The following is a 26,276-nucleotide window of genomic DNA, read 5'->3' on the forward strand; positions in this document are numbered from 1 at the left end:
TAAGGATTGTGAAAAAAATTAGATTAGGGTCTTTAAAGTTATTTTAATGTGTCATGTTTGCGATCCTAAAATTAAGAAGATCATTTTTTTTTAAATTCTCATTAATAAAACTTTTTTCAAAAATTCAGAAACAGTTCAAAACAAACAATAGTAAGTGCAAAACTTTAAAAAAAATATTTAAAATATCTTATTAGCTTTATACACATTTTTTAATAATACATTTTTTAATAATTAATTATTTTGTAATATGTAATTCCTTAGTATATAATGAAAATTGTATTCAACATAATTTTATTAATTATCTCCTGTATGACAATGTAGTAGCAATTCATTTGTTGTGATTACTTCATGTAGTGTCGTAGCACGAGCTCGTTTACTATCTATGTGAATGACACTAATGAACATTGAACACGTCAAAATTAGTTTTTTGATTCAGCGACTGATACGAAATGATGTTTTGAAAATGTATTTGTTGACAATTATACTGTTTAGGAGTGCCTGAAATTTCCAAGACGTTTCACATGAAAATTCTGTGTGGTTTAATGTGTCGGACGTATTGAGTTACTATCAAAATGAAGGCTTTAGTAGCAACTGTAATCAGTCTTGCCCTCACGACTGTGGTAATCGGCAATGCCTATTACCAAAAGAAACAATTCTATCCCTCAATAGTCTACCTTACAAATTCTAATCCTAGCATGGCTGTAAGTTTTCGCAATTTACTTTTTAGTTCCAATCTTTGGATGTTATTGCTATGTTCAATATGCCATACAAAGAGTTTCGCAATATTTACAATTCATTTAAATATATAATAATTTTAACAAAACAAAAGCTAAACATTTATTTAGTACTATAAAAGACTCTTTTGCCTTAACCTTCGCCTACATTTACAGGTAATGTATTTACAAGCCTTTATTCTTGTGCTACTATTTGGTAAACTATTAAGAAGAATATTTTTTGGACAACTTCGCCCTGCCGAATTTGAGGTAACAAAATTCGTCTTTTTAATAAAGGTGTAATTTATGGCATTGGTTCTAGGTATTGAATTGATTTGATTAAATATATTGCTATAGTTCAAAAATTTGTATAGTTTTATAACACCTGTTGTGATAATTCTTCAAGTACATGAGCTTTTTTTTAAAATTGCCATGAAATACAGTTGTATCACCCTCTATAGCATTTAAAGAAGAGTAAAATATAGTAAATTCAATCTTGTTTTTTATGGAATTACAAAAATGTGAAAAAAAACCTTATTCTTCATAACATATAAAATTTCTTAAATAAATTTGAGGTAACAAATTAGATATTGATAATAAATTTTTCTTTCAGCATCTGATAGAAAGATCTTGGTATGCGATAACAGAGACATGCTTGGCCTTTACAGTTTTTAGAGATGATTTCAATCCAAAATTCATAGCATTATTTACTGTCTTACTGTTTCTAAAAGCATTCCATTGGTTAGCTGAAGATAGAGTGGATTATGTAAGTATTTATTTATGTTGTGTATATTGAAAGGATTGTTGCCATATCATTCCAATAAAAGTTATGAAATGGAAAAAATTCTATATCAACTATTTACAATATATAACTATTACAACATTAATTATAGAGAATAAAAGAGAAAGAAAGATGATGAAAAATATGATGCTATTTACTGTTGAATTATGCTTATGTCATATTAAAAATCAAATGAAATATTTGTGAGCAAGACATAATTGTCAGGGCTTCTCAAGCACCAATTGGCTGACTTAGTTTGTGGTGCTTTTTTGTAGGAATATTTTGCTTAAAATTTAACTTATTAATGAGACAAAATTACATACCGGGTTTATTTAAGTGATTAAGAACCCACTACATATTTAATTAAACATTGTTAATTGGCATTATTTTAAAAAAAATTCATAAATGTCAAATTTTATGAGACTACATGAATTTTCAACTAAGTCTTGTTTAGGTTTTTTTAGTGGTTTGCTACCTTAAATCTAAAGCTGTATATTCCAATATTTAAAAACAAAACTCATGACCAAAAATACAGTTGTTTATATTTTTAGACATATATTGTTTTCCTTATAGATTTATATAAAATATGTAAAAAAATAAAGTATATTTGTTATTGTTTAGATGGAAAGGAGCCCTGTAATTGGAGTGTTGTTCCATGTGAGAATACTAACTCTGCTGACATTACTATCACATGTGGATTTATATTTTATTCACCATGCCTATCAGTTTACCACTTACAAAGGGCCATCAGTGCAGTTAGTCTTTGGATTCGAGTATAGTATTCTAACCATTATGATTTGCAATATTTTAATAAAGGTAAGCAAATAAAAACAAAAATTTAAAACTATAAAGTTTGGTTTGTAAATTAATTTTGAGTTTAATCAAAAAATGCTTAATTTGCCACAAAAACCTTTCCTGTTTGTCTTACAATTCAGTCATGATTTTTTTGTTTTTTATCTATGGATACTTTTTTGATGATAATAAGGAAGATGTTTATGTTTATTATATTTTTAGTATACACTTCATACCATTGATTCTCGATGGGAAGCACCATGGGAAAGCAAAGCTGCAGTATTGTTGTACACCGAACTAGCCATAAACTTCTTGAAAGTTCTTCTCTATATTGGTTTTGTTGCTGTCATGGTTAGAATATATACACTGCCTCTGTTCGCATTTAGACCAATGTATGAAACTATGAGGTAAGTTTAAATATTAATTCTTAATTACTATTTATTGATTTATCTATTATAACTCAGTGTATAATTAACTTATAAACAATTAAATAGGTATGTGAAATCACTTGTAAGCAAGTGCAAAATAAATGCAAAATAAATGTTGTTTTGATGAAAAGTATCTTATAACAAAATTTCTGATGTACTTATTAGATTATTTTAGTGATCACTGTAAACAGTATAATGCTTAAAGACAGCAGTACTTTACATAAAGATTAAGTAATAGTCAACAGAAACAACTGAACAGGGCAATTGCATATTATTTATTGCAAGCTAATCATAATAGAATAAATATTGAAATCTTTACAATGACATATTAGGAGGACCGAAAAGTAATTTCACTTTCTTAAGTTAAATTCACATGACTACATTTTTTTAAAGTATTTAATTCTAATCAACAATATTGTCTAAAGTTTGTTTTTTGTTAGAAATCCTGAGTTTTATGGTTGATAATTGATAAGAAGATACTATTTTTGTTCACTTTGAACAAGATGTAGTTTGATGTGTTACTCAGCTATTTGCAAAATGCTTTTCTACTCTCTAAGAGACTATCTTAATTTTGTGGAGTATAAGATTTACTGATCTCGAAGCTCTACAATATTTCGTAAATATTTTCGATAATAATACTTAAGTTAATAATTAATTAAACATACATTTAATTGTATAATTAGACTATTGAGTTAATTCTTCTCGATATCCTGGCATTTATTGATTAGAAAAAACAAAATGCTTTTAACAATTTCAACTTTATTCTTAATTAATATGAATCTCAATATCTAATCTCTGGAATAAGAAGTAACAATAAGGAGATTCTTTTTTATACTTGATTTTATACAAATTAATCATTGTAGTTGTAAAATATACCTTAATCTATGTAATGCTATAGAGTAGAAGTAAAAATCTGAACCATTTGTGAAAAAAAGTCTTCACACCTGCAGGATGTTTTATGATTGTTTTTTTTATATATATGTATATTTTTAGGAGTTTCAAAAAAGCGTACAATGACGTGGTGCTTTCCCGGCGTGCAATACGTAACATGAACACGTTGTACCCTGACGCCACACCGGCTGAGCTCGCGGCCGCCGATAACGAATGCATTATCTGTAGAGAGGAGATGCATAGCGGTGAGTAAATGTAGTCTACTCTTAGGTAATAAATAGTGTTTCATGTTTACTCTTTATTTGGTGTATTCAGAATATGCTAATATATAGTACTCAGTAATCATTACAGATTATAGCACAATGTATATATACATACATATGTAAATATATATATATATGTATATACCTATCGATCAATGTTCATTACATCCTAATCCGATATCTCTGGAAACAATAAGGCTCAGAGACTTAAAATTTAAAAAAATCTTGAAGTATTCATTTCGCCGATATTTTACAAAATTTCACCTGCAAGAGGGTTGTCCTCTCGACCATCTTCAATAAAAAATGCGTATTTTTAAACTATAAGTCTTATCATATGGGTATAAAATTCTGCGGCCAGATTTTTTTCCTTAGTAAAAAATTACTAACAAGGAAACGCGGCTACGCGGGTGGACGGCTGGTACAATGAACAGGATATCTCGTAAATCTACATCAAGCTGAAATCGGGTGATGGGCAGTGATAAATAAAAACTTAATGCATTTTATGCAACTGGTGATGGCTACAATACTTTCCATTGTAATTTTTTTCATTTATATTTCTGAAACCTTCTTGGAAACGGGAAACAACTTCATACTGCAATGGCTAGATTTCGAAATATAATAACCTTTTTTATCAATCTTTGTTCTCAAAATGATTACTACTTACACAATGATTACATACATTTTTAATATATTGCATTGAAAACAAATTGATGTTTTAGGTAATTACGTATTAAAGCTACCGCAGCCGTCTAATTTTTTGTAAGTAGTTAGATTTAAAATAAAGTGTTTTATGTTATGATTCTTGGCAAAAAATGTAATTAACAAAAAAAAACTTATCCAATCTATCCTACCGCTGCGGTGGTGGCGTTAATACGTGTGCCATTAGGTTAAATAAAAAATCTGATATTTGGTACTAAGTGCCCTATAAGCCGGCTTGATTTTGATTTATTCGATATCCTGTACTATTGTATACGATATACTGTAGTTTTTTATGTAACTCTTCTCCTCCCTTGTCAACGTAAAAGGTATAACTTTCTAAAATCAATTATTATACGATAAATAAAATATTGGCAAGGTTAGTAGTGAAACTTGTTCTCCACCATTATATTTTAATTGCAGGTAATCTTTTAAAGTGAACAAACAAATTCTTTTCTGTGATTTATTCATTTATTTCATAATTTTTTTATGATATATTTTTCCGTCAGCCGGGCGCAAGAAAAATATATCGCAGCGTTTTTAATGTTTGTACAGTGGCAATTATTTAAAATTTGACCCTTAGTTGTTATTATTTTTTTGGTTAGTCTTAGTTATAGGTAGGTAATATTTGAACATCCAGAAGATTTTAGCCGCATATAAAAACTTTATGGTTGATGACATTTGCGTCAGGCTAACGGAAAAGTACCTTTATTTGTACATCTTAGTCATGTAGTTTATATTTTTACATGCAATAAACTTTAATATGTATACTGTAATTTAATGTTTATAACTTATCAAAAATTAAAAATAGAACAAGACTTATCAAGTTTTCGTTTTGCCTATCGTCGAATATTAAATTCGTAGGAGATTGTTTACTAATTGAACAACGACCAATACGGTGACTAATTGTAATCGAACAACGCGTGTATAACACGTATCTATTACCTTTTATTTCATGAAATTATGAAAGTAATTACTTGTGAATAAATAAGGATTTATTTTGGTAAATGGCGAATGTTGTTGTTATTTAACAGGGGATGTTGTTCGTTGTCTCTACTAGTATATATAAATATATGGAAAATATTTTTATACAATATTTATAACATGAAGGCCGCCGGTTCATAAATTATCTGAAATTTTACTACTCTAAACCCTTTTCCCATCGTTGTCATACCACGTTGCAACATCTCTCTTCGAACCCGAATCGAAATAATGTATGCGAAAATTGTTGTTTCTTAATTATAACGAAATTTATATAAATTAATGAATATTTGAAATAAATAATTATTTGTTGTTCAGAGATGTCTTAGTAAGTATGAAGTATCCCACGCGTTACCTTTTGTAATACTAAGTTAATTTTTTATGGTGGCCCTCGCTATTGGCGGCCTCTCGTATCCCTACTTAGTTTTAAGGACAGGGTCGTTGTTATTCTTTTAATAAAATTTTCACGTAATATTGATTTTTGCACTCTTCTTGCATTCTACATTTCCTCTACTGTTTCATACTAATTTGCCTTTCGTTCGATATCATTCTTTTTTCAGTTTTTTTTTACACAAATATTTTTCTATTTTAGTATATATTAAGCTAATAGAGTGATATAGTTTCCGTACTCCATGGGGCATTCAGCGACTTCAAAGCTGCGACTTCTGGGAACCCGAAAATTCGATCATCTCTTGGCTCCACAGCACATAAGTTAAACAGTTACCATCGATCACAACAGTGCATTTTCATCACTATTCATCGACCTCCACGTCGCGTAATTAATTGAATCGTTCGAACGCGAACTGTCTGTAAATAAAATGACAATTTACGAAGTATCAGCATTAATATTCATATCACTTTAATAGTTGCGAGTTAAACGTGCGTGCTTTTGAACATTTTGTGTTGTAATTCATGTCACTATCAAGGTTTTAAACTTGATTTTATTCATTTACTTTTACTTCTGCGCAACGTTATAACAAATTGCCTTAATTCGTAAGCACGTATGTTTTGTTTACGTACGAGAAAGAGAACACGAGCAAGGTCATGCAGATGTGCTCGATGTGAACACATGCCAACATTTTTGTGTTGTTGTTAATCTTCAAGTTTATTTAGCGAAATTATACGTCACCTATTATTAAGTTATAATAATAATTAGTGTCTAGAATGTAAGATTATGTTCTTTTATTGTTATATTATTTTTTCTTTGTAAAAATAAAATTCCTTGAAATAACATATTGCTTACAGGAGCGAAGAAGTTGCCCTGCAATCATATATTCCACGCAGCCTGCCTCAGATTATGGTTCCAGCGCCAACAAACGTGCCCGACTTGCCGACTTAATGTACTACGAGCGCCGGCTCCGGAGACCCCACACGCTCCCGCTGATGTCCCACATGGCAATGTACCGCCCGTCAATATCCCCGTCTTAAACGTTGCCCCCGGCAATGTGCCTGTGGTGAACATTGCAGTCGTCAATCATGCCCCAGGCAATGCACCGCTCGGCAATGTTCCGCAGCCCAATGCTCCTCCGGGCAATGCCGGCGCACCCCAGCCCGCTGTTAACATGGTTCCGCCACCTTTTCCTAACATGCCACCACCACGTAAGGACAATTTTAATTTTACGTATTAGTTTATACTATTTTATTCTGCCGTACCTTGCATTATATCATTGATTTAACTTGATAATCTATATGATTAAGAAAGGAAAATCGGACCGGCATGTGCACGTCCGTTGTTCGTACGACGTCTAACCGCACGAACACACGGACGGACGACCTTGTCCAATTCGTCCGAAGACGTTGAATGCGGGCCACTTCCAACTGACGTATTGGAAATTTATAGAAGAGGCCTATATACAGCAGATGACGTCCAGCTAAAATGATCATGACGATGAAGGTAGCAGCAAAGAAAAGAAATAAAAATGTATTTGATTTTGACGTTTTTTTAAAAACATTTCATGGGCACCAGAGCAGGCTTTTAAAATTTGACTACTCTAGGACTGTTCTATGTAGTTAATGCATAAACAATTTACAGATTTTAATATAAGAAATAAGAATTGATTGGTGTATTTTGTAATTATTGTTTTATGATTTATGAATTTATGTTATTTATAACAAAGTCATTTAGTATATGTTTTTAATTTGCATGTGAATATGATGTTTTTACTAAAATCGCTGCGAGGGAAAGGCACAACTTTAATTTATTTGATGTTAATTTTTTACTGATGTTCTTTGGTTACAGCTATGATGGCTTGGGGCATGCCACCTCCGCCGCCGCGCCCCGCCACCCTCGCAACGCTCTCTACTGCAGAACTGCAACGCATGGAGGGCAACGAGCGCAGGAACATCGAGGCTCGTTTGCAGGTTATTAACATTATATTGGCCAAAAAAGAGTCTTAGACGTGAATTTCAACTAAAAATCACTAAATATATAATTATAATATGTGTTCTCAAATTATGTTACATTGAACTTGATAAGAAAAATCTTTAGCGCAGTATGACTCATTAGTGTATATATATATATATATATATATATATTAAAATTCATTGAAATATAAACATTTAAATATAAAGTTAAAGGGAATTAGAAAACTTTCAAAATAAAATGCTCAAGATCTCTGCTGTCGGACATACACTTTTTCTACTATTACCATTAAGTCCATACACAGGTCGCTTTCAACCTGTAATTTTTAATTAAATGTCATTTTAAGCTGTTTCCCACCTGTTTCACGAACTTAATATCTTAACCACCTTGCCTTTGTGGAACATGTATATATATAAATAGAGTAGGCAGTGATTTGTTAAAACGTAATATAAATTTTGTTTACCATACATAGTTATTATAGAATAAAAAAATAGACAAATCGAAACGAGCGCATGCGCTTAGGGTTTAGTAATGCAAAATTATATTATCGAAACTAAAAAACTAACTAAGATGAACAATAGGTATTTTTAAAATTAAAAAATATGTGACGACAGTGACTTTGAGAACAAATGATTGCAGCTGCTTCGTGAAATCCAAGCGATGCTGGATGCGTCAGTGCTTCTGATGCAGCAATATTCCACAGTGGTAGCCAATCTACCGCAGAACAGTTCCAATGTCGCGACGCAAACTGAGATCTCGTGAGTAAATTGAAAGAGTTGCAAGTTTAAAAATATTCCATCCATTCTTATAAATAATTAAAACTATTATTATCTTCAGTCCAAATATTCCCCCATCGGAGCCAGCCTCTATGAAGGTAAAAACTGAACCTGACGTGGTACCAACGACCTCAAATATCAATTCAACGGCAACACCATCCACAAGTTCTGCTCCAGTCACAACAGATTTTGAAGAAGTTTCAACATCTGAATCTAATTTAAATATGAACAGGTAACTTATTATCATTTTATATTGCATTAATAGTTTAGAATGCATCTACTTGTTTCATTGCTATGTAAATTTATACCTTATTTACCATTTAATATATAAATATTGTAAAGCTTTAGTAATGAGATTGTAATTTCTTTTAGAGAGGAGAAGACTGGCGCGGACGCCGAAGAATTAAGACGACGCCGATTGCAAAAATTTAACATTCAGCAATAGACCGCGATTGATTGAATCTTTCGATTAACCTTCTCAACTCGCTAATAATTTTATTGTAAAAAGTGTTTTGGTATGCAAACATGTATTCTAATCAAAAAATAAATGTATTTATGTTCTTGTAAATATAAAAGGATATACACATGAATACATTTAAATAACACTTTATTTTTTTACACATCACTTTGACTATCTCATAAACATTTTGTCTATACACATTCTAGCAGTTGTAAAAAGCATTGATATAGCCATACACTTTTGGATTATAGTTTTCTAGTACGGGCGTACCCTGGACATAACAACTCCTATCATAGAGTTTAAGGTTATTTTTGCAGTACCATACATTTTTTGTACCTTCTGTACCATCCACATTCAATGTATTCAACTCAAATATACCAAAATGATAATTTTGTCCATTTGTTTGTATGCAATTCACATGAATTGGATCCGGTAGGTCTCTAACTTCTTCCTGTAAAAGTTTAATATTTATTATTAGTTAAAATAATAAGAAAAAAACTGGTGGTACAATTACATATTTGATTATTATGTATCCAAAGACTTTTTCTTTCAAGTTGCAAGTGCAAAGATGTAACATTATTCCTCTCAAATATAAATGTTTTATTTTCATTATTTGTGAATAAATGGGAGTTATCAATCACGATGGAGTACCTAGTCAATCAATCAGACAGAAGATTTTCGTAAACGGCATTACAATATGTAATGAAACAATCAATATTTATTTTAAATGAATTTAGGGAAACGAAGTTTGTAAGTATTTAATAATTAATGAAAAATTATAATTAAAAGTCCATAAAAACTGCTGCAAACTTAATTTATCTTTTACTACTTTTTTCTGGACTTTGCTAACTTTATGAATTAATATTCAGTACTATTACATAAATTTTAAGAAATTCTATAGATTATGTGTAGAATTATAATGTAATAATTGTGTTGAAACATAGGAATAACTTTCGATAAAGAGTAAATAGGTGTTATGAACAATTATTAATTACAAATTAAGAATAATAGTGTTTGTCCTGTTCTGGTGTTACCTCTTTATGCCAATATTTTTGAATGGAGTTACTATTTTTCTTTTCAATAAAAAATACGATTTTGGTAAGTTGGCACAACAAATTTTGTGGTTGTTTTTATTGTATAATCACATTTGCCATTAACTTCACATAAACATAAAACTGTCATTTTTTTAATTTTTACATTACTGCCAATGAACAAGATTACATTTTCCAGCAAAGAAAAAACTATACAAATAATATATTAAATAGATTACCATAATCTTTTACCTTCCACTTCTAATGCAAATATATGCTGTGCAAAAAATGTTATATTAATACATTGTTCCATGCACTTACAAGTGTTAAGACACGCATGCATGGGCACTAGTTGGTTACTTTAAAAAAATATTTTTTTTATTAGAGTATGAATTGTGGAAGTAAGTAGTTCTATTACTACCACAAAATACTATGATATTAATTATATTTAAATTATTTAAAAATAAATTATTCATTTAATTACCATGTTGGTAATGGTAACAAGAGTTCAGATAATCGGATGCATATTCACTAAAGTTAGTGTATTGGTTAAGAAATTATGGAGGTAGCTGAAACCATTTATTGAAAAAGTTACTGGTAGATATTAATAAAAGAAATTAATTTCGGCATTTCTGCATTTGTGCAGAAAAAAGGTGTAATTTGAAGCCTCATTTGTAAAATTTTTTTCAATCCTCTAATAAAAATTTGATATTACAGTATAAAATTATTATTAATGTACATGTTTTGCAAAAATCTTAGATATTCATAATTGTTCATGTTATTTACCCTGAATCTCCAGTGTCTTCCATATTTAACATTCATTTATATGACAAACAATTATTCATTAAATTTATTTGTTATAACATTAAATTAATCAATATTGTAAACCCAGGATTTAGTTGATATAAAAATACTTTTATGTTATAAGCTAACTTCAATTTTGGGTAAATATGCATCCATAATATATGAATTCTTACAAGATTTATAAACACAATATTTTATTTTCAATCTGAATTGGGACCATATTATGGGAGGAAAAGTAGTTACCCCATGTAGTTGTTTCGCGCATGCAGCAGCTATATTGAAAGCGTGTGTTAATGCCCGTCCATATATTTGCTTGTCTGTAACCTCCGTTTCATAAATGTTGCCAACTTCTGTCTTATTAAAGTGTAGCCAAGTGGTGTGAGGATGATGCCTCTCTATACGCGGTTGGATTGCTAGAATTAAATCAAAACTTTAAAAGTGACCGTATGTTACATGGTATAGTTCTACTTTACTATTTTTTCCTAATTTTTCTCCTAAGTGCAAGTTGATTTTTTCTTATTTTTTACCATTTATTACTTTTCTAATAAGACATTTAATGTCGTTTATGTAAATATAAGCATTTTAATAAAATTATTGTTAGCAATGGGTAATATTGAATTTGTTTTACCAGTATAAACTTACGATATAGACTTTCCTCATTGTAAAAATGTTCTGATTGCAAGGTGATTGTGTGTTTGACTGGGTAGAGATCAGGTATTTCCACAAAAGGAATGTCTCTTTCTACCATATTATGTTTCAGAGGCTTGTTGCTGGTCACCAAAATATTAGAAACATCTTGAAATTGTATAAGGTCATCTTCTTTATCAAAAACTGTTCTACACTCAACTTCATTTAAAACATGTCTTGATTGCCACATATCAATGTCACTGCACTTTTCAACGAGTTGCAAAAGCTTATTTGTTATTATTTGGCTGAAAAAAAAAATCAACTATATGCAAAAGAGTAAGTGCAGGAAATATGGCATCAAAGTTTCAATGTAAGAGGCAAAGAATATACGTTACTAATATTCAATAATATAATATTCAATACAAGCATATAATGTCATTTCACCAGGGTTTTCTGGTGTAATTGATTTTTAGGGTTTTGAAATACATAATTATTTCTATGCCATTTTATTTGCACTCACTATTTCCATAGATTGTACCACTCATAAATTCATAGATCAGGTATTCTTTAACCCTTTTAGTGCCGGGAGCCGATATATCGACTCTTGCTACACTGGTGGGAAGTGCCAGAACCGACATATCAACCCGTGCCTCCTAGTGCTTTACTATTTGCATTGCCGAAGACTTTTATTTCAAAATAAATTTATAATACGTCATAAATTATCTAATTTATTATAATAGGATTAAAAAATGTAGTTTATAATTTTAACTCTGCGGAAGACGACCAAATGTGGAAGTACCGAATTCTAACATGAACACCGACGGTGGCCGCTCCTGCGACATCCAAGCTGCAGTGTCATTTGCTGTGGCTTTGGACCTTTATTGGACCTTATCGAGATACACATAATAATTAGTCCATAAATTATGATGAAAAGATGACTTTTCGTATATGCAAATATGCTGTGTAAGAGGGCACTCAACTTATACTATTTTTATGAAAATTTATACTTTTTGTTATTTATATAATTTTTAATGAGTAGAGAAAAATGGTCAATGTATTGTTCTCTACTTCATCCAAAGTACGCTGCTTTTTGAATCAAGTAAATATTGTTTTTCCTTAGGTTCTTATGCGCATTTTCCCAGCCCTAGTAAAACTGAAATTCGACCGGTTATTCTCGCATAGGCACATCTTTTTCACCGACACTAAAAGGGTTAAGCCTGGACAAATTAATGCTGAAGTTTTGTCATTCTATGGCAGAAAAAATGCTATGTACAACCACCTGTACCATGCTGTAGACCCTCTAAAAAACTATTACCGTTAAAATTGTAGTAGTAGTCTTCTTTACTTAGAAAAGAATTGTATAGAACATGAAAGACATATCAAAGAATAGATTTGGTTTAAATTGTATGTCACAATCTGGATATTCAGCAGGATAACATCAGCACAATTTACAATTTCTTAATGTAATTTGGTTATTGTAGAATGCTTTGGGATGTACTTACATATATCATTAATACATCAATAATTCCAAGCACCAATTTTCTTAAATATGTAAATAATTGTTCAACTTACTTGCGTCTTCTATCTGTTATTCCTAAGATCCTAGGAAAGTTGTAGGCTGGTCTCACAGGGTCTTTGATTTTAGGGAGCTTCTTTTGTTCACAGTCAAAAACGTTTGATGATAAAATAGCTTTCTTAACACCCTCATGAACAGATTTAGGAACTGTTATTGCAGCTAGTTCTTCTATTTTACTAGGAAGCTTATTTTCAGCTACAATAGTTTTTGTTAATATTTGTGCTTGAGAAATGCCTTCGAGTAGAACATTTTTATTGGTTAGGGTAAGACATGGTCGAGGTTTATATTCTGGGTGATTTTCATCCAGAGGTAGCTGAGGTTCATAGGGACCTACTATGTTTATTCTGAAACAGTGTAAATGTTAAAATTAAGTTTTTTTTTTAAATGTGATACACTTTTTTAATTTATTGACAAATACAAATGACAATTTATAACTAAGGTGCTTAACACTAGAAAGATGGCAAAATTTAACTACTTTTAAAGACAGCAGGCAATAATATGACCGCTAGTACAACAATTTAGAAAATTATTTATTCAATTATCAAAATTAATCACTAATGTAACCAAATTACATACCATATAATAATTCAGTTACTATTTTTTTATTTGAGAACTTTAATAACATTACAGGAACCATAAATAACACATAATTTTTTAGTTTTAATTTTTACATCTACTAATATAACACCCCCATTTTTTTCAATTCCCTTAGATGAGCAATGGCAAACTGAGAAATAAAGGTGTACATTCTACAAATGAAGGGTTTGGGCCAGAACATTTTGCATCAATTTGAGTAAAACTACTCAAAAAACATGCCAAGTGCATTTGCTAACTACAAAATAAATTTTCTGTTTTATGTTAATTTCAGTAAATTTCTCATATATAATGTAAGAGTTGCTTCCTGCTAGACCTGAAATATTATTACAAGTAAACTTTGAGATGAAAACCCATTCTTTGGAAATATGTTTTTGCTAAAGATGTAGATCCTACTTCCTGAGTTATAATATTCTGTCTAATTTGCTAACATCCACTTCACATTGTATTCACAAGGTGTTTGTACTGTGCTATGTAGTTATAGTTCTGCTCATGAATAGTATTGTCAACCAAACAGTAACCTCTACCTCTGCTGTAACCATGATTATTGATATTGCTAATATGTTGTATGGTAGCAAGCAGTACCTTATCTTCTGGATCAGAGCAATTAATTTCAGAATTTTAAGTTACAAACAATCATCATCACTGCTAATTTATATTTTCAGATTCATATTCTGATCGATCCTTTGATAGGCTTTGTAGCAAATGAAGTATTTAGTTGTCTTGAAGTTTTCGCATCATTTTTACAGTAATTTAGTATAATTTTTCTAAATAACAGGAACAATTTCAACCAAGTTACGAAATTAATTATCAGCAAGTTTACTTTTAAAGTAAACTTACTGATATTTAATTTTAAAGTATAAGCGAACTGTTAAATTGAAAATCCGATCAAATTACTGCTCCTGTCCTTAGAGTTTTAAAATAGGGTGACAAATTAATTTTTAATACAATAAAACAACATTATAATATCATAGAAATTATAATGTTGTTATAAACTTACTTTTCCCTAGGTTCTGGTTTCTCTTTGACAAATTCGAGCGCATCTTCCACGGGGATGCCTTTTTCTTTAAGGAGATTTTCAACGCCAGTGTCAATAGGCACTCGTTTGCCTTGTACTATCCAATGTTTCTTGAACATAAAACCTATGTGCTGTCTATTTAATACTTGAGATAGCTTCATTTTCAACGTTTACAATCTGTTTTAAAAGAATAATATTTTGTTTTATAATATAGAGGTTACTTGTCAACAATATTATCAATGTGACAGTATTTTTTTTAAATTTTGCAGCCTGTATTTTGTGTCGTAAACAATTTCTGTCATAGATAGTTATTAATTTAAATCACGGGGAATGCTTTATTAAAAACAATATACGGATTTATTATTTAAACTTTTATTTTGTTTTAGAGATAATTGATATTACGGCTTAATTGATACAAAAATATCAGGATACATTCACAAAATGAAAATATAGTACAGGTGTTTGAAAACTGTTCACACAATATAACAAACAATACAGGAAAGTAAAATAAAAAGTTTATCAATGTATTTTTTATTATTCATAGTATAGATGTATAATAGTCATATTATAGATGATTAAACTAGCAATACGTTCATCTGATAATATAACGGGCAGTTAAATGTGAGCCGTTCTTCTGGCAGCCAGTGGAGGCCCAAATGAACACCACGCCGCAGTGGTAGTTGTTCGCTGTAGCTTCGCGACCTGCTGCCTGTTTTCATTCATGTACGGCCACACTGCGACATGTGACAACAGATGTGCAGCAACCGTAACTGAGGAGATGCTGTCATCGGGTACAGCTTCGCTGCAGGAGGATGCGCAGGCTCCTTTCTAGCGCGCCTGAACGGTGGCGGTCGCAGTGGCTGTTGTACCGGCAGTGCGAGCGGCCAAACGGCGCGGTCGAGGGAGTCGTCCATCTGGCAGCCAGTGGAGGTCCAAATGGGCGTCACGCCGCAGTGGAAGTTATTCGCGGTAGCTGCGCGACTTGCTGCCTGACTGCTACGAGCACTCGATCTGGCTCGCCACTGCAGCCCCGGCTGTGCCATATCCCAGAGATTGTTACGAGTGAGCAAGAGGTAATTCATTCATGTACGGCCACACTGCGACATGTGACAACAGATGCGAAGCAACCGTAACTTGAAATTAAAATAATTAACCTACCCACGAAGCAATTGTATTATGCAAGTACACAGCGGCTCTCTTTAAGGTAATGCTCGGATCATCTACCTACCGGTACCGCGGTGGCTCTGACTAAAGTATTTTCTTTTTAATTTTACCCTTTTTTAACGTTTCACGTTATTTAATCTCCTAGCTATCTGGCATCGGTCCGATCACAGCTAACGCTGAGTTTCACCGGGGTGTGCTGGGCTGCCATTCCAAGCCAGTTCTTTAACTATTTTCTCAATGAGGGCGAGGAATGACGACCTGAGTATGCATCGAGCATCGGAGAGAATCTCGGGTAACGCACCTAGTTCCAACCTCCTGCCCGTTATTGACGCCAAACCGTACCTTCACCGGCCGTAATTGGGACAGTCCAACAACAGGTGGAGTGCCTTCTTCTCCGCATCCGGGCCGCACTTGCACGCAGGACTGTCCTTCAGTCGGAATCAGTGCAGGTGCGAAGCCTCCGTATCCCGACAGCATTTGGTTTGGAGTGGAGAGAACGGGCTGCCGCGCATTAGCTTATTAGACGCCTGAAAAGCTTTTTAGGCTTTGGCGTATCGTTTCTGCCGAAGGTAGGTGTAGTTTGGTAGGTTGGGTTAGGTAGATCATTCATGCGGAGAGTGTTTTTACGACATAGGAGTCGCCATTGCATAAGAATACTATTCCATAGATAATTATATCAAGGAATTGATGTTCAAAGTGGAACGAAGAGATCGAAAGTTTATATTATCGAAAGTTTTAACGTTAACTGTGTCGTTGCTATGGCGTGTGCAGCTAGTTTAACAGGATGGCTGGTCTGACATTAATGAGATTAGTTTAGCACCAGCCTCATGGCCGAGGTGCTAGCATCAGGTTGTAGGGTGGTGTATATATATATATATATATATATATTGATTTTGTCGGTTTTATGTAACATAGGAGGTTAGGTAACAAAGTCAAAAAAACAACTTAATAATTTCGTAAATATATATATTTAATTTTATATCTTCCATCAATACATACAACGACAAAAATATTTGTAGTAGAAATTTGCTGTAATTAGATGTTATACTTAAAGATTCTAATATAATCTGGCTCATAAAAATTAAATATAAAGTTGTAAATGTTATTTGGAATTAATGTATTTGAAGAAGTACTTCATGGAAACTAACGGGGAAGACATTAGAATTTATTATGATAACACGAGGCTTTCAGCACCGATACGAATCAAACAGCACCACGAGCGCGTGCCCGGGCGCCCTGGTATGATATTGATGGAGGAGTAATACTTTACAAAATAAAACTTATCGAAATATCTTCGGTGTATGCTAGGAGCTATAAAAATTGAAAATAATACATCTAATTAATTTCATAACTAGTAAGAAATTACAATCCCTTATTACGAGATCAGCGACAAGTTGAAGTCACCCGATGTTGCAGCATGTTGTTCGTATGTCTCTGGCATCGAGTATGCTTTTAATGTATTTCAAAATACCCGACTCATTGTAAGTAAACTTGTTAGTTTAAGGCGAAAGTCCCTTTGGTAATTTCACAACAGGTGTTCCAATTGGTGGGTATTTAGATTTTCGAAATCTTTGGACTTTTCTGTATAGAAAAATAAAAAAAAGATTATCATTTTTCGTGTCCATCAATCTAAATATGCATTTCTTTAACCGCATATTGCAACAATTGCGAATCAAACATACAACACTTAATAACTATAATAATATAATACCTAATTATTTTTATAAAGTAACAAAATTAACTTATATTTACAGTATTATTAAATCGATAGCAGAATTTTACTATTTATTTATTTACTTATGTTTTTTATTTCGGTACATAATTGAATAATTTTTCTGTTTTAAATTTGAATTGGTATATTACGATTTAATTCAAAGGTGTAATATAAATAAAATAAAAGTTTAGCAAAGTGCTGCAACATAAACTTGGTGGGGACCACCAAAAATATATCTTTAGGTTCCGAGAACTGATGGCACTGCATTTTATTTTCAAATATTCATCAAAACATTTGTATGTATAATAGCCTTTTAAAAATTTTCTTTAACACGGCAGTGCGTTATTATTTACGTTTAGAGAAATATAAAAATGGTAATACTCTGGTTAATTTAATACTTTACAATTGAGAGGAGTAATTATGGAAGATTTATTGTCTATAAATATTTCCAATGTAGAGTTTAAATAGCAAGAAGAATAATCATGACGTAATCACTTCTTTAATAATACGAAACAAAAATATGTAAGAACAGAAGTTGTATAATAGTAAGGCACCGTTGGTTGTGTTCGGGTACTTAATATATAAGATTTATTGTTAGTTGTATTTATAATAGAACCATTAACACGGTCGTACGTTACTTTTGTAAGTATTTTACTCCACTGGTGGATGTTTATGAGATCAAGTCCGACGTTTTATGTGAAACCTTTTTTTGTAAATAAGCCAGGATTGTGACATCAAAAAAGGGCGTTGAATCAATATAGAAATTGAAAAAAGTATTTTCATCGTAATATAAACATATCCTTGGTTTTAACTGTTTTGGACGAAGGTGACATTTATACGGACTGGTTAGGAACCATAGCTAAAAATTAGTAGAAGACATACGAAAATAAGTCTTTAATTTTTGAAAAAAAAAAAGTTTATCACATTATACAATTTACAGCACCAAATTTAACTTAATATAATTATTTCTATATTAATGGCTTCTTTTATCCTACAAACTTTTAACATTTGATATTTTTAAAGTAGCACAAATTTTAGAATACAAAAATACTGCTAAAATTCTTGTTACCATATTTTCACTTAAATAAGAAGATAATATTTTGAAGGTTCTAAAAACCAATCCGTACAAGTGTCAAGTTAATGTCCGTGATATTAAAACAACACTTTTTACAGGTGCTGCCTTTTTATAATTTGTATATTACAGTCCTAATATGATATACGAGTATAAAAGGTCATATGGATTGATGCGGAAAATAAGAAATCTATATATTCGCGGCATGAACTTGTTGGGTACGGGTGAGCGGTTGTTGGTTTGAGATCCGATGCTGTTCACGGTCGGTTCAGTCGTCATCTTTTTTCTCCATTTTAGGCTCGTACATTGCGTGTAGCTGCTCCGGAGATATCCTGTGAAAGAAAATTGTTTATTAACTATGATCGATCACGCAACAAGAACAAATGTTAGATCAGTACACTGTAATATTTTGACTTAAAGTTCTGGAGTGGATATTACCGCTTAAGCTCCGTGTAAGACGGCCGCTTAAAAAGTGGACAGACGACCTTGTAAAGGTTGTTCAAAGACTAGATGCAGGCCGCTTCCTACAGATCTTATTGGAAATCTATAAGATGGGGCATGCTCAGCAATGAACCTCGTAAAGCTGAAATGATGATGATGTCATAATTTTATCGCATTTTTTTGTGATTGACAAATGGTTTTTGGACTTTAGCTTTAAATTCTTACCGGGTTTCAACAGACAGAGCGCTGAAAACGCTTACCTCGGACCTCTTAACAATAACAATATTAATTACTCAAATTTAATAGTCCATGTTGTTTCACTAAATATGTTTTTTGAATTACACAGTTTATTGTTATGTAATTTAGGGAAGATTGGTGTTTATGTATGTATATCTTTTATATTCACAACACGAATCAAAAAAAAAAAATTGAATGCTCCCTCGGTTTGGACCATTACATATTTATTTTACTTATTAAATTCCACTTTAGAAAAGGAGTTATTAAGTGATAATACGGCTTAAGAATTTGCTCCATTTACTATTATAGTAAATATATTTAATATATTATATATAGCTAATATATTAACGACTAGTGTAAAAGTAATCATTAAAATGTCCTAATTGAGTTTGTTTTGCGCATTTCTTAGATCAAGAGTATTTGGAATCCAAACTACGAGTGTCTCTTTATAACTGTATTTATTTGCATTATGTTTTTTATGTTTAGATAAATTTGATACAAGTTTATGTAAAATCCTCCTTGACATAATTATGCGGTCAGAATTAATTTAAAAACGGATAATAAAGTAGGAAAATGAATAATATGTTAAAGTAAACATTTTATGGCAATAATTTTTTTTAAATAGTATGGAACTGATACCTATATGTATATTCGAGTGGCGACTTCGAGTCTGTGGACGAGGCGTGGTTCGACGAGGTGATCGATGACATAGTCAGGTCGTGAAAAGTTGCTGGATGCACCTAAGACTTCGTGGGAATCTATTGAGGAGGCTTATACCTAGTGCCCAGAGAGCGTCTATCGGTTGACATGGTGATAACGATTGAACTAACCCAAGCAGGCTCTGCAGATCGCACACGAAGCGGTACACGTAGCGCTTGCCGGCCGTCTTGTGGATGATGTTCTTGTCGTAGTAGTAGCGAAGCCCGCGAGACAGCTTCTCGTAGTTCATTTTCGGCTTGTTCTTGCGAATACCCCAGCGCCGGGCCACCTGTAGCAACACAACATATAAATACAATTATACAGCATAGTTCTGTTCGTAATGTTAATTTAGCTATACAACTTTGAAAACAATCCACATAAAATGGTTGTCTAGAAGAAATTGTGTTTTGTTGTAGGTCGCCCATTATACTTAATTTATTTTTTGCTTAATAGATATGATTTCTTTTAATATTTTTTGACGGACAATAAAGAGTAAAATAAATAGCTAAAAACTATACACGGGATTTATCTACGAGAACGAAAGTTAAAAAGATTTGTGGATGAACGACAATAAGCGAAGTCGCCCATCAAATTGGTCAGTTGCATTGACAGCGGGCGGGCACAATAAATAGCATGCACAGTGTATAATCTCTAGAGCTTTCCAAGGCTACTACTCACAAGGTGTCAACCGGCTCTATTGAAAATCTACGGGAGTCAGCAGTGGACGTCGTACGGCTATCAATTCAGTCGATGATGAAAAATTGGCAAATCAAATTGTGTTATTTATACGAATGAACATTTGTAATTTTATATCGAAATCAAGGTCGGGAAGTAATTTTAATTTTGTACGCAATTAATGAAATTTTAAATTAATTTTAATTTAGTGGTTGCAGCAGCAAAACCTTTTATTGTGGAGCTCAGGTTGTTGTTCTATTTGTATAAAAATCGATATAAATATTTATAAAGAAAACGATGGCAGAGGTCACAATTCAGATTAGGTTGCTGCACGGGCGCCTCATCAACATATTATCAGAAGGTGTAAAGAATGTTAGAATAGATAAAACTCATAATGTAAGTTTTATCATTGGATAACCGGCAATTACTGGTCGGTTTTGTATTATTACTTTGAGCGGCTGGATGTGGATTAGCTTTAGTATCGACGATCGACGATAAGTAATAAAATGTGAGTAGGTATACGTGTTAATTACTTATTTTTAGTTTTAGTTTTTTTTTTTTTTAATAAAGATTCGAAGAGAAATCATGTAGATATTTCTTAAAGTTAATGTTCTTGAAAAAGCTTTATAGAGACGAGATTCATTTTATGGTTCTTGAAAAAATTTTTTAATGACGTTAATAATTAGGAAAAAAATTAATTAATAATAGTACAATACTGACCTCGTCTGGATCGGTGAGCTTAAACTCCCAGCCGTCTCCAGTCCAGGAGATGAAGCCTTGGCAGCTCTTGTCGGTCAGCAGTTCTAACAGGAACTGCCACAGTTGGATTGGCCCTGAACCTACACAGTAACCAACGCTCGCTTTACTATGTACCGCTCATTGTCATATCATATTGTATGCGAAAAACACCATAAAAGTTTGATAGAAGTAAGACGTTAAGAAATCCTTTAAATTATTCTATGAAACCTTGCTTCCACTTCCATCCAAATTCTTGAGTTACCTTCTGTACAAATTCGTGGCACGTTTGACAGATGATGGTTGCACTGTGGTGTTCTCGATGGAGTACAAAATAGATTTAGATCTTAATATTATGATGATTTTCAACAAGAACGTTTTTTGTGACAACTTTTATGGCGAATTAAATATTTTAATCGCACATTTTCACTAAATTCAACCGTTGATTGTCAACTCCGAAGATGAAACATGGGGTCTACTTTGATCCAATTAATCAATTGCATCCTTAAAACTTTAAAGCAGTGGCTTTATAGTCGACAAAATGGTCATTAGAAATGATAAAAGATTTGGCATCTGTATGGCTGTGGTGGATATTATTTTTTACTTTTCATAAGTGCCAAACCTTACTCCAGCACTCTAATTTTTTATTTTAAGAAATGTGCATGGTCATCCTCACCGGTGAAGCAGGGCCCGGTGGCGGGGTAGGGCAGCTTGTCCTGTGGGATGAGCGCGTGTTGCTCCGCAGGCCATTCGTTCCACTCGCAGGCGCCGCCATACTCCGCCGCGTAGCCTTCGCCGTAAACCTCACCGCCGTACCGCCCGCCCGTGCCTGCAAATGATGCTAACATTTAAGCCTGCTTTCAAAATTTCAAATGAAAGCAAATCACCTATACATTTACGTCGAAACACTTTTACAACTATCGCAAATCAGTTTGTAGAAGCATTATTATACAGCCAGTTAAACTCCAAAATTATGAAAAAAAAAAGTATGAAGTTGTTAATCGTTGATTATTTTATATTATTTTTAATTTAACAGAAATAATGCCGCTGTTGAGATTTAATTTTAAATACTCTGAAATGGTGCGCTGTTTATCATGACAGATGGCTTTAGTGCGATAGAGATTTGCTAAATAATTTAATTATCTACAGAGGCATCGTCAAGCAATGTCGAAATAGCTGATGTAACAAAGCTGCTAGAAGATTATTACTCAAGGCTCGGTTAAATTGTAATTGATTTACATAACATTAATATACAGATGATGTGGTGATTTGGTTAGAGAAGTTGATACGTAATTATAAGATATTAAAATTGTAAATGTATACAATAAGAAAGCAAAATTTCTGTACTTTTGAGTGTAAAATATTTTCTAAGAATAATTTATTCTGTATATAATTTAACAAAACTGTTATATTGTTGACAAATTATTGCATTTGTGTGTCTGGCTCGGGGAACTTGATACACTGATTTAATAATGAGATGAAAGAGTTGAGTTCGTTAATGATCGTCTTGAAACCTAATATGTTCATTAATTACGAGTGATACAAAAACAGCCTTTGTTGTGGTCAACGTTTTGTGGTCTTTTCTAATGACCTTCTGTTTTGAGATTTCTTTTATTTAGTGTGTTATAAAGATAAACATCATCTTAATTAATTCAGGCAATGTTAATAGATGACATGTTTATGTTGGACAAATTAATCCTATTTATATAATGTATTGATGAATAAGTATGTATTGATGTATACGTAGCTTGAAACAGAGTTGTTGAGGAAAGGGCTAAAGTGTCTATTGTCTCTCAATGCGCTTTTATGACTTTCATAGTAAAAGGGTATGACAAATGAAATTTAACTTATTCAGGTTGCATAATGTACTTGACTTTTGGTACATACACAGCTCAAACCATCGATTATCTTATTTAATAAAACATTTCTTTTTTTAATTATCTTGTTCCACAGAAGAAAGTGTTTTTAATAAGTTTTAAAAATTAGGTACAATTTGATTTTACACATTTAAACATATTATGCGATTGCCTTCTCTATAAAACTAGTGTATTGTTCTCAGCACGCCTGTATAGCTTATGTTTGTACAAAAACTTTTAGGACTGTTTGCTTTCAATCGGTATTATTGAAAATCTATGGCAGAGGAGAAGTTTTTAAAGACTACCCTTTTAAGATGTTTCAGGCTTATTAACGATACTACAGGGTCTAGATGTTTATGCTACATGTCTCGAATTCTACCGGGTATAATTGGAAATTTATGATGGAGAAGTCTAGGAGTTGATGTCCTACGGCTAAAATGATGATAAAGGAAACTCACTTCTCGGGTATGGCTTGGTATAGGTGTGTGGCTGGTACTTGTGCTCGTGGGGTAGCAGGGGCTGCGCGTGTGCGTGCGCGTGGTGGTAGTAGTCGTCGAGGTAGGGCTGTGGAGGTGCGGCCGTCGCCCCGGATGGGTACTCCGGCGGGTAGTACTCCTCCAGCGGGGAGGCGCCGGGCGCCGACGCGGCGCTGCTCGCCTCGGGGTAGTACGTGCCCGCCTCTCGCGGACCGCCGGTCGTGTAACCACCTGCAATCATAAATATAACCAAGTTTTAGCTTTGCGACTTTCTCATTGTTAGAACTCATTCGTCTTCTTTGAGTCCTTTAACGTTCTCCGATAATTGTAACTAATCGAGTAGATGTTTGGCTCTCTCGGACACTCTTGTATTGGAATGCTAAATAGAACATCTGCCTGAGTACCACATCTTAGCAGTTATCTTAATCTGATAAAACATTAACACCTTATGTGCTCAATTCAAATTAAGAAAAATTCGTCAATAGAATATAAACATGTGCATGTTAGTAATAAAAATCAAGTTGTTTGTTGATTATATCAACTCTGTAGTAAAGGTGCTAGCGAAAGCGACTGCATACAAACCAATTGGCGGTTTATGCAATTTACTTAAATCCCCCCGCGGCTTGTGCAAGTTGGAACCGGCATCCGGCGCCGGAAATATGTATATCCCTTTATTGGCAGGTGTGGCAATCGCTCCGGTCGTTTTGTCATTCTGTACGTACTGCTAATGGAAAGTGTAGGATTTCTAGTTAAAAGGAAATGTATAAACTGGTGAAATAGTGCAACATTTGTGTCTTAATGGTTTATGAGCGTGAGAATTCAAAACGAGCTCTTGCTACGTCAGACGTTGCACACCTACGGCTCTATCGCACCCTCGTTCGTCCAAAAGTCGAGTTGTAACAGTTTATTTCTAGTAATCGGCCATTTAGTATTTACCGAATTAATTATGAACATTAAACGACTTCAGATTTTAAATCAGACATTTAATCGTGAATTCGGGCATTTGGTTCTCATAGTTCGCAGGTTGTCAGTAATATGGAATATCTTATGCTATAACAAATGGCCACCGGCAAAATCGACGGAAAAAGATATTTACCAAATACAGACTCGACTTCTTTGTGATATTCTGTACATTGCAATTAGGCTGGCGGAAAACCATTTTACATATCTATCGTATCGTATCTATATCCTATATACATATTTATAAGAATCAAAATGCTTTTATAGATAGGAACTACTATTGATGTCAATGTAAGGGGAGATCAATTTCATTCTAGTTTCTATTGAATTAGGCTTTTTGCCATACTTTTCTTGTTGAACACGAGTAGTCACTATAAATCGGTATTTTCGATCCGGGGATCACCAATATCTTTGGCTTTTTAATAGGGGAGTCAGTGGCTGTAGGAAATAGACAAGATTCTACTAATGAGACAACTATACAAATGATAATGTAAAATGAAATATGAGCTGAATGTTTTTCAGGATCGTTGTTAAACCGTGGTAACAATAATTATTAAAAAAAATTTAAAGTTGAAGATTGTATACTCACCAGATAGGAATATTGGTACCAAAATTAACAAAATCCTGAGCCTTTAAATTTCCAATATTTTTGTCTGTCTACGACTAACAGTCCAGTAATAGTATCAAAATTTTAACCAGTAAAAATGACTTCATATTTAAAACTTTAAAAACATAAAATTTTGCTGCAAATATTGTATACTTCGCGCAAGCATATCTTAATGCCTGGACACTGTTTTTGACTCCAAACAATCTTTATGTTCGGCAATATATATACATATTTATGGTAAAAACTTAAATGATGTATATATATAAAAATTATATATATATATATATATATATATATGTATATATGTATATATATTTATATATAAATATATATAGATACTTATATGAGATATCCTCCTATGTACTCAATCATGGCGATATCAACTGAACCATAAGGAATTTGGTTGGAATATTCCTTTCTTTTCTACGGAATTCCTCCCGCAAGTGGTTGACGGTGGAGTTTAAGTTCGCGAAATGGGCGTGAGCCAGAATATAAAATGTATATAAATAATCTCAACTCCAAAATCGTTAAAAGATTGTTATTCATTGAATTAATAATGTTAAGAAAAATATGACATTTGATTTGTGCAACACATTTTTATAAAGAAAGTTGACTTGATAATGACACAAATGAATCCTGGAGAGATGAAGGTCAAATTAAGTGTTATTTGCGCAATTTGGCTGTGCTGGATTTCGTATTTGAGAAATAGTGCGGCGGCAGCGCGGGGTGTGTGCGTGCGGGGCCGGGCGGCGAGGCGCGACGGTCGCGGTTCACGGAGCGCCCTTTGTTCCACCGGACCCGCCGCACGGCACACCGCTACACACCGACACCTACCGCGCCAACTTCG

The 26,276-nt window shown here is 32.8% G+C and overlaps 3 protein-coding genes across 6 annotated transcripts in view; 1 reads left to right on the top strand and 2 right to left on the bottom strand.

Annotated features, from left to right (window-relative positions):
- Window positions 1-360: 360 nt before the first annotated feature.
- sip3 (septin interacting protein 3) lies at window positions 361-9,537 on the top strand. The gene is made up of 11 exons (XM_068762812.1): window positions 361-701; window positions 891-983; window positions 1,327-1,479; window positions 2,116-2,310; window positions 2,509-2,693; window positions 3,708-3,850; window positions 6,791-7,144; window positions 7,785-7,906; window positions 8,547-8,665; window positions 8,745-8,915; window positions 9,056-9,537. The coding sequence occupies exons 1-11, from the start codon at window positions 573-575 to the stop codon at window positions 9,126-9,128; spliced, it is 1,737 nt and encodes a 578-aa protein (XP_068618913.1). The 5' UTR covers window positions 361-572; the 3' UTR covers window positions 9,129-9,537.
- mRpL37 (mitochondrial ribosomal protein L37) lies at window positions 9,242-15,017 on the bottom strand. Its single transcript, XM_068762813.1, has 5 exons — window positions 14,776-15,017; window positions 13,178-13,525; window positions 11,621-11,910; window positions 11,222-11,391; window positions 9,242-9,594 (listed from the first exon to the last, which is right to left on the bottom strand). The coding sequence occupies exons 1-5, from the start codon at window positions 14,952-14,954 to the stop codon at window positions 9,346-9,348; spliced, it is 1,236 nt and encodes a 411-aa protein (XP_068618914.1). The 5' UTR covers window positions 14,955-15,017; the 3' UTR covers window positions 9,242-9,345.
- Window positions 15,018-16,906: 1,889 nt separating this feature from the next.
- The window catches only part of pnt (pointed), a 177,420-nt gene continuing 168,050 nt past the window's right edge, over window positions 16,907-26,276 (bottom strand). For 3 of the 4 annotated variants that reach the window (XM_068763071.1, XM_068763075.1, XM_068763073.1), the window contains 5 exons: window positions 23,845-24,093; window positions 22,207-22,359; window positions 21,516-21,634; window positions 20,252-20,409; window positions 16,907-19,075 (listed from right to left, as the gene is read on the bottom strand). In XM_068763071.1, coding sequence (XP_068619172.1) covers window positions 19,012-19,075; window positions 20,252-20,409; window positions 21,516-21,634; window positions 22,207-22,359; window positions 23,845-24,093 — 743 coding nt within the window. In that variant the 3' untranslated portion in view covers window positions 16,907-19,011. The remainder of the gene's footprint in view (window positions 19,076-20,251; window positions 20,410-21,515; window positions 21,635-22,206; window positions 22,360-23,844; window positions 24,094-26,276) is intronic. The other variant, XM_068763072.1, reaches the window with a different exon arrangement.

Source organism: Battus philenor, unplaced genomic scaffold (assembly GCF_028537555.1).
Source record: "Battus philenor isolate CCGP_79_NKW_IND1 unplaced genomic scaffold, ilBatPhil1.0.hap1 SCAF_17, whole genome shotgun sequence".
Classification (NCBI taxonomy): Eukaryota; Metazoa; Arthropoda; class Insecta; order Lepidoptera; family Papilionidae; genus Battus; species Battus philenor.

Bases quoted from the DNA above. Each gene is read 5' to 3' on its own strand.
- sip3 (XM_068762812.1), top strand. From the start codon at position 573: ATGAAGGCTTTAGTAGCAACTGTAATCAGTCTTGCCCTCACGACTGTG. The intron at 702-890 runs GTAAGTTTTCGC...CTACATTTACAG, and splicing joins ATTCTAATCCTAGCATGGCT to GTAATGTATTTACAAGCCTT. The intron at 1,480-2,115 runs GTAAGTATTTAT...GTTATTGTTTAG, and splicing joins CTGAAGATAGAGTGGATTAT to ATGGAAAGGAGCCCTGTAAT.
- mRpL37 (XM_068762813.1), bottom strand. From the start codon at position 14,954: ATGAAGCTATCTCAAGTATTAAATAGACAGCACATAGGTTTTATGTTC. The intron at 11,392-11,620 runs GTAAGTTTATAC...ATTTAATTCTAG, and splicing joins CAATGAGGAAAGTCTATATC to CAATCCAACCGCGTATAGAG. The intron at 9,595-11,221 runs GTAACTACTTTT...AAACTTTTACAG, and splicing joins GCGCGAAACAACTACATGGG to GAAGAAGTTAGAGACCTACC.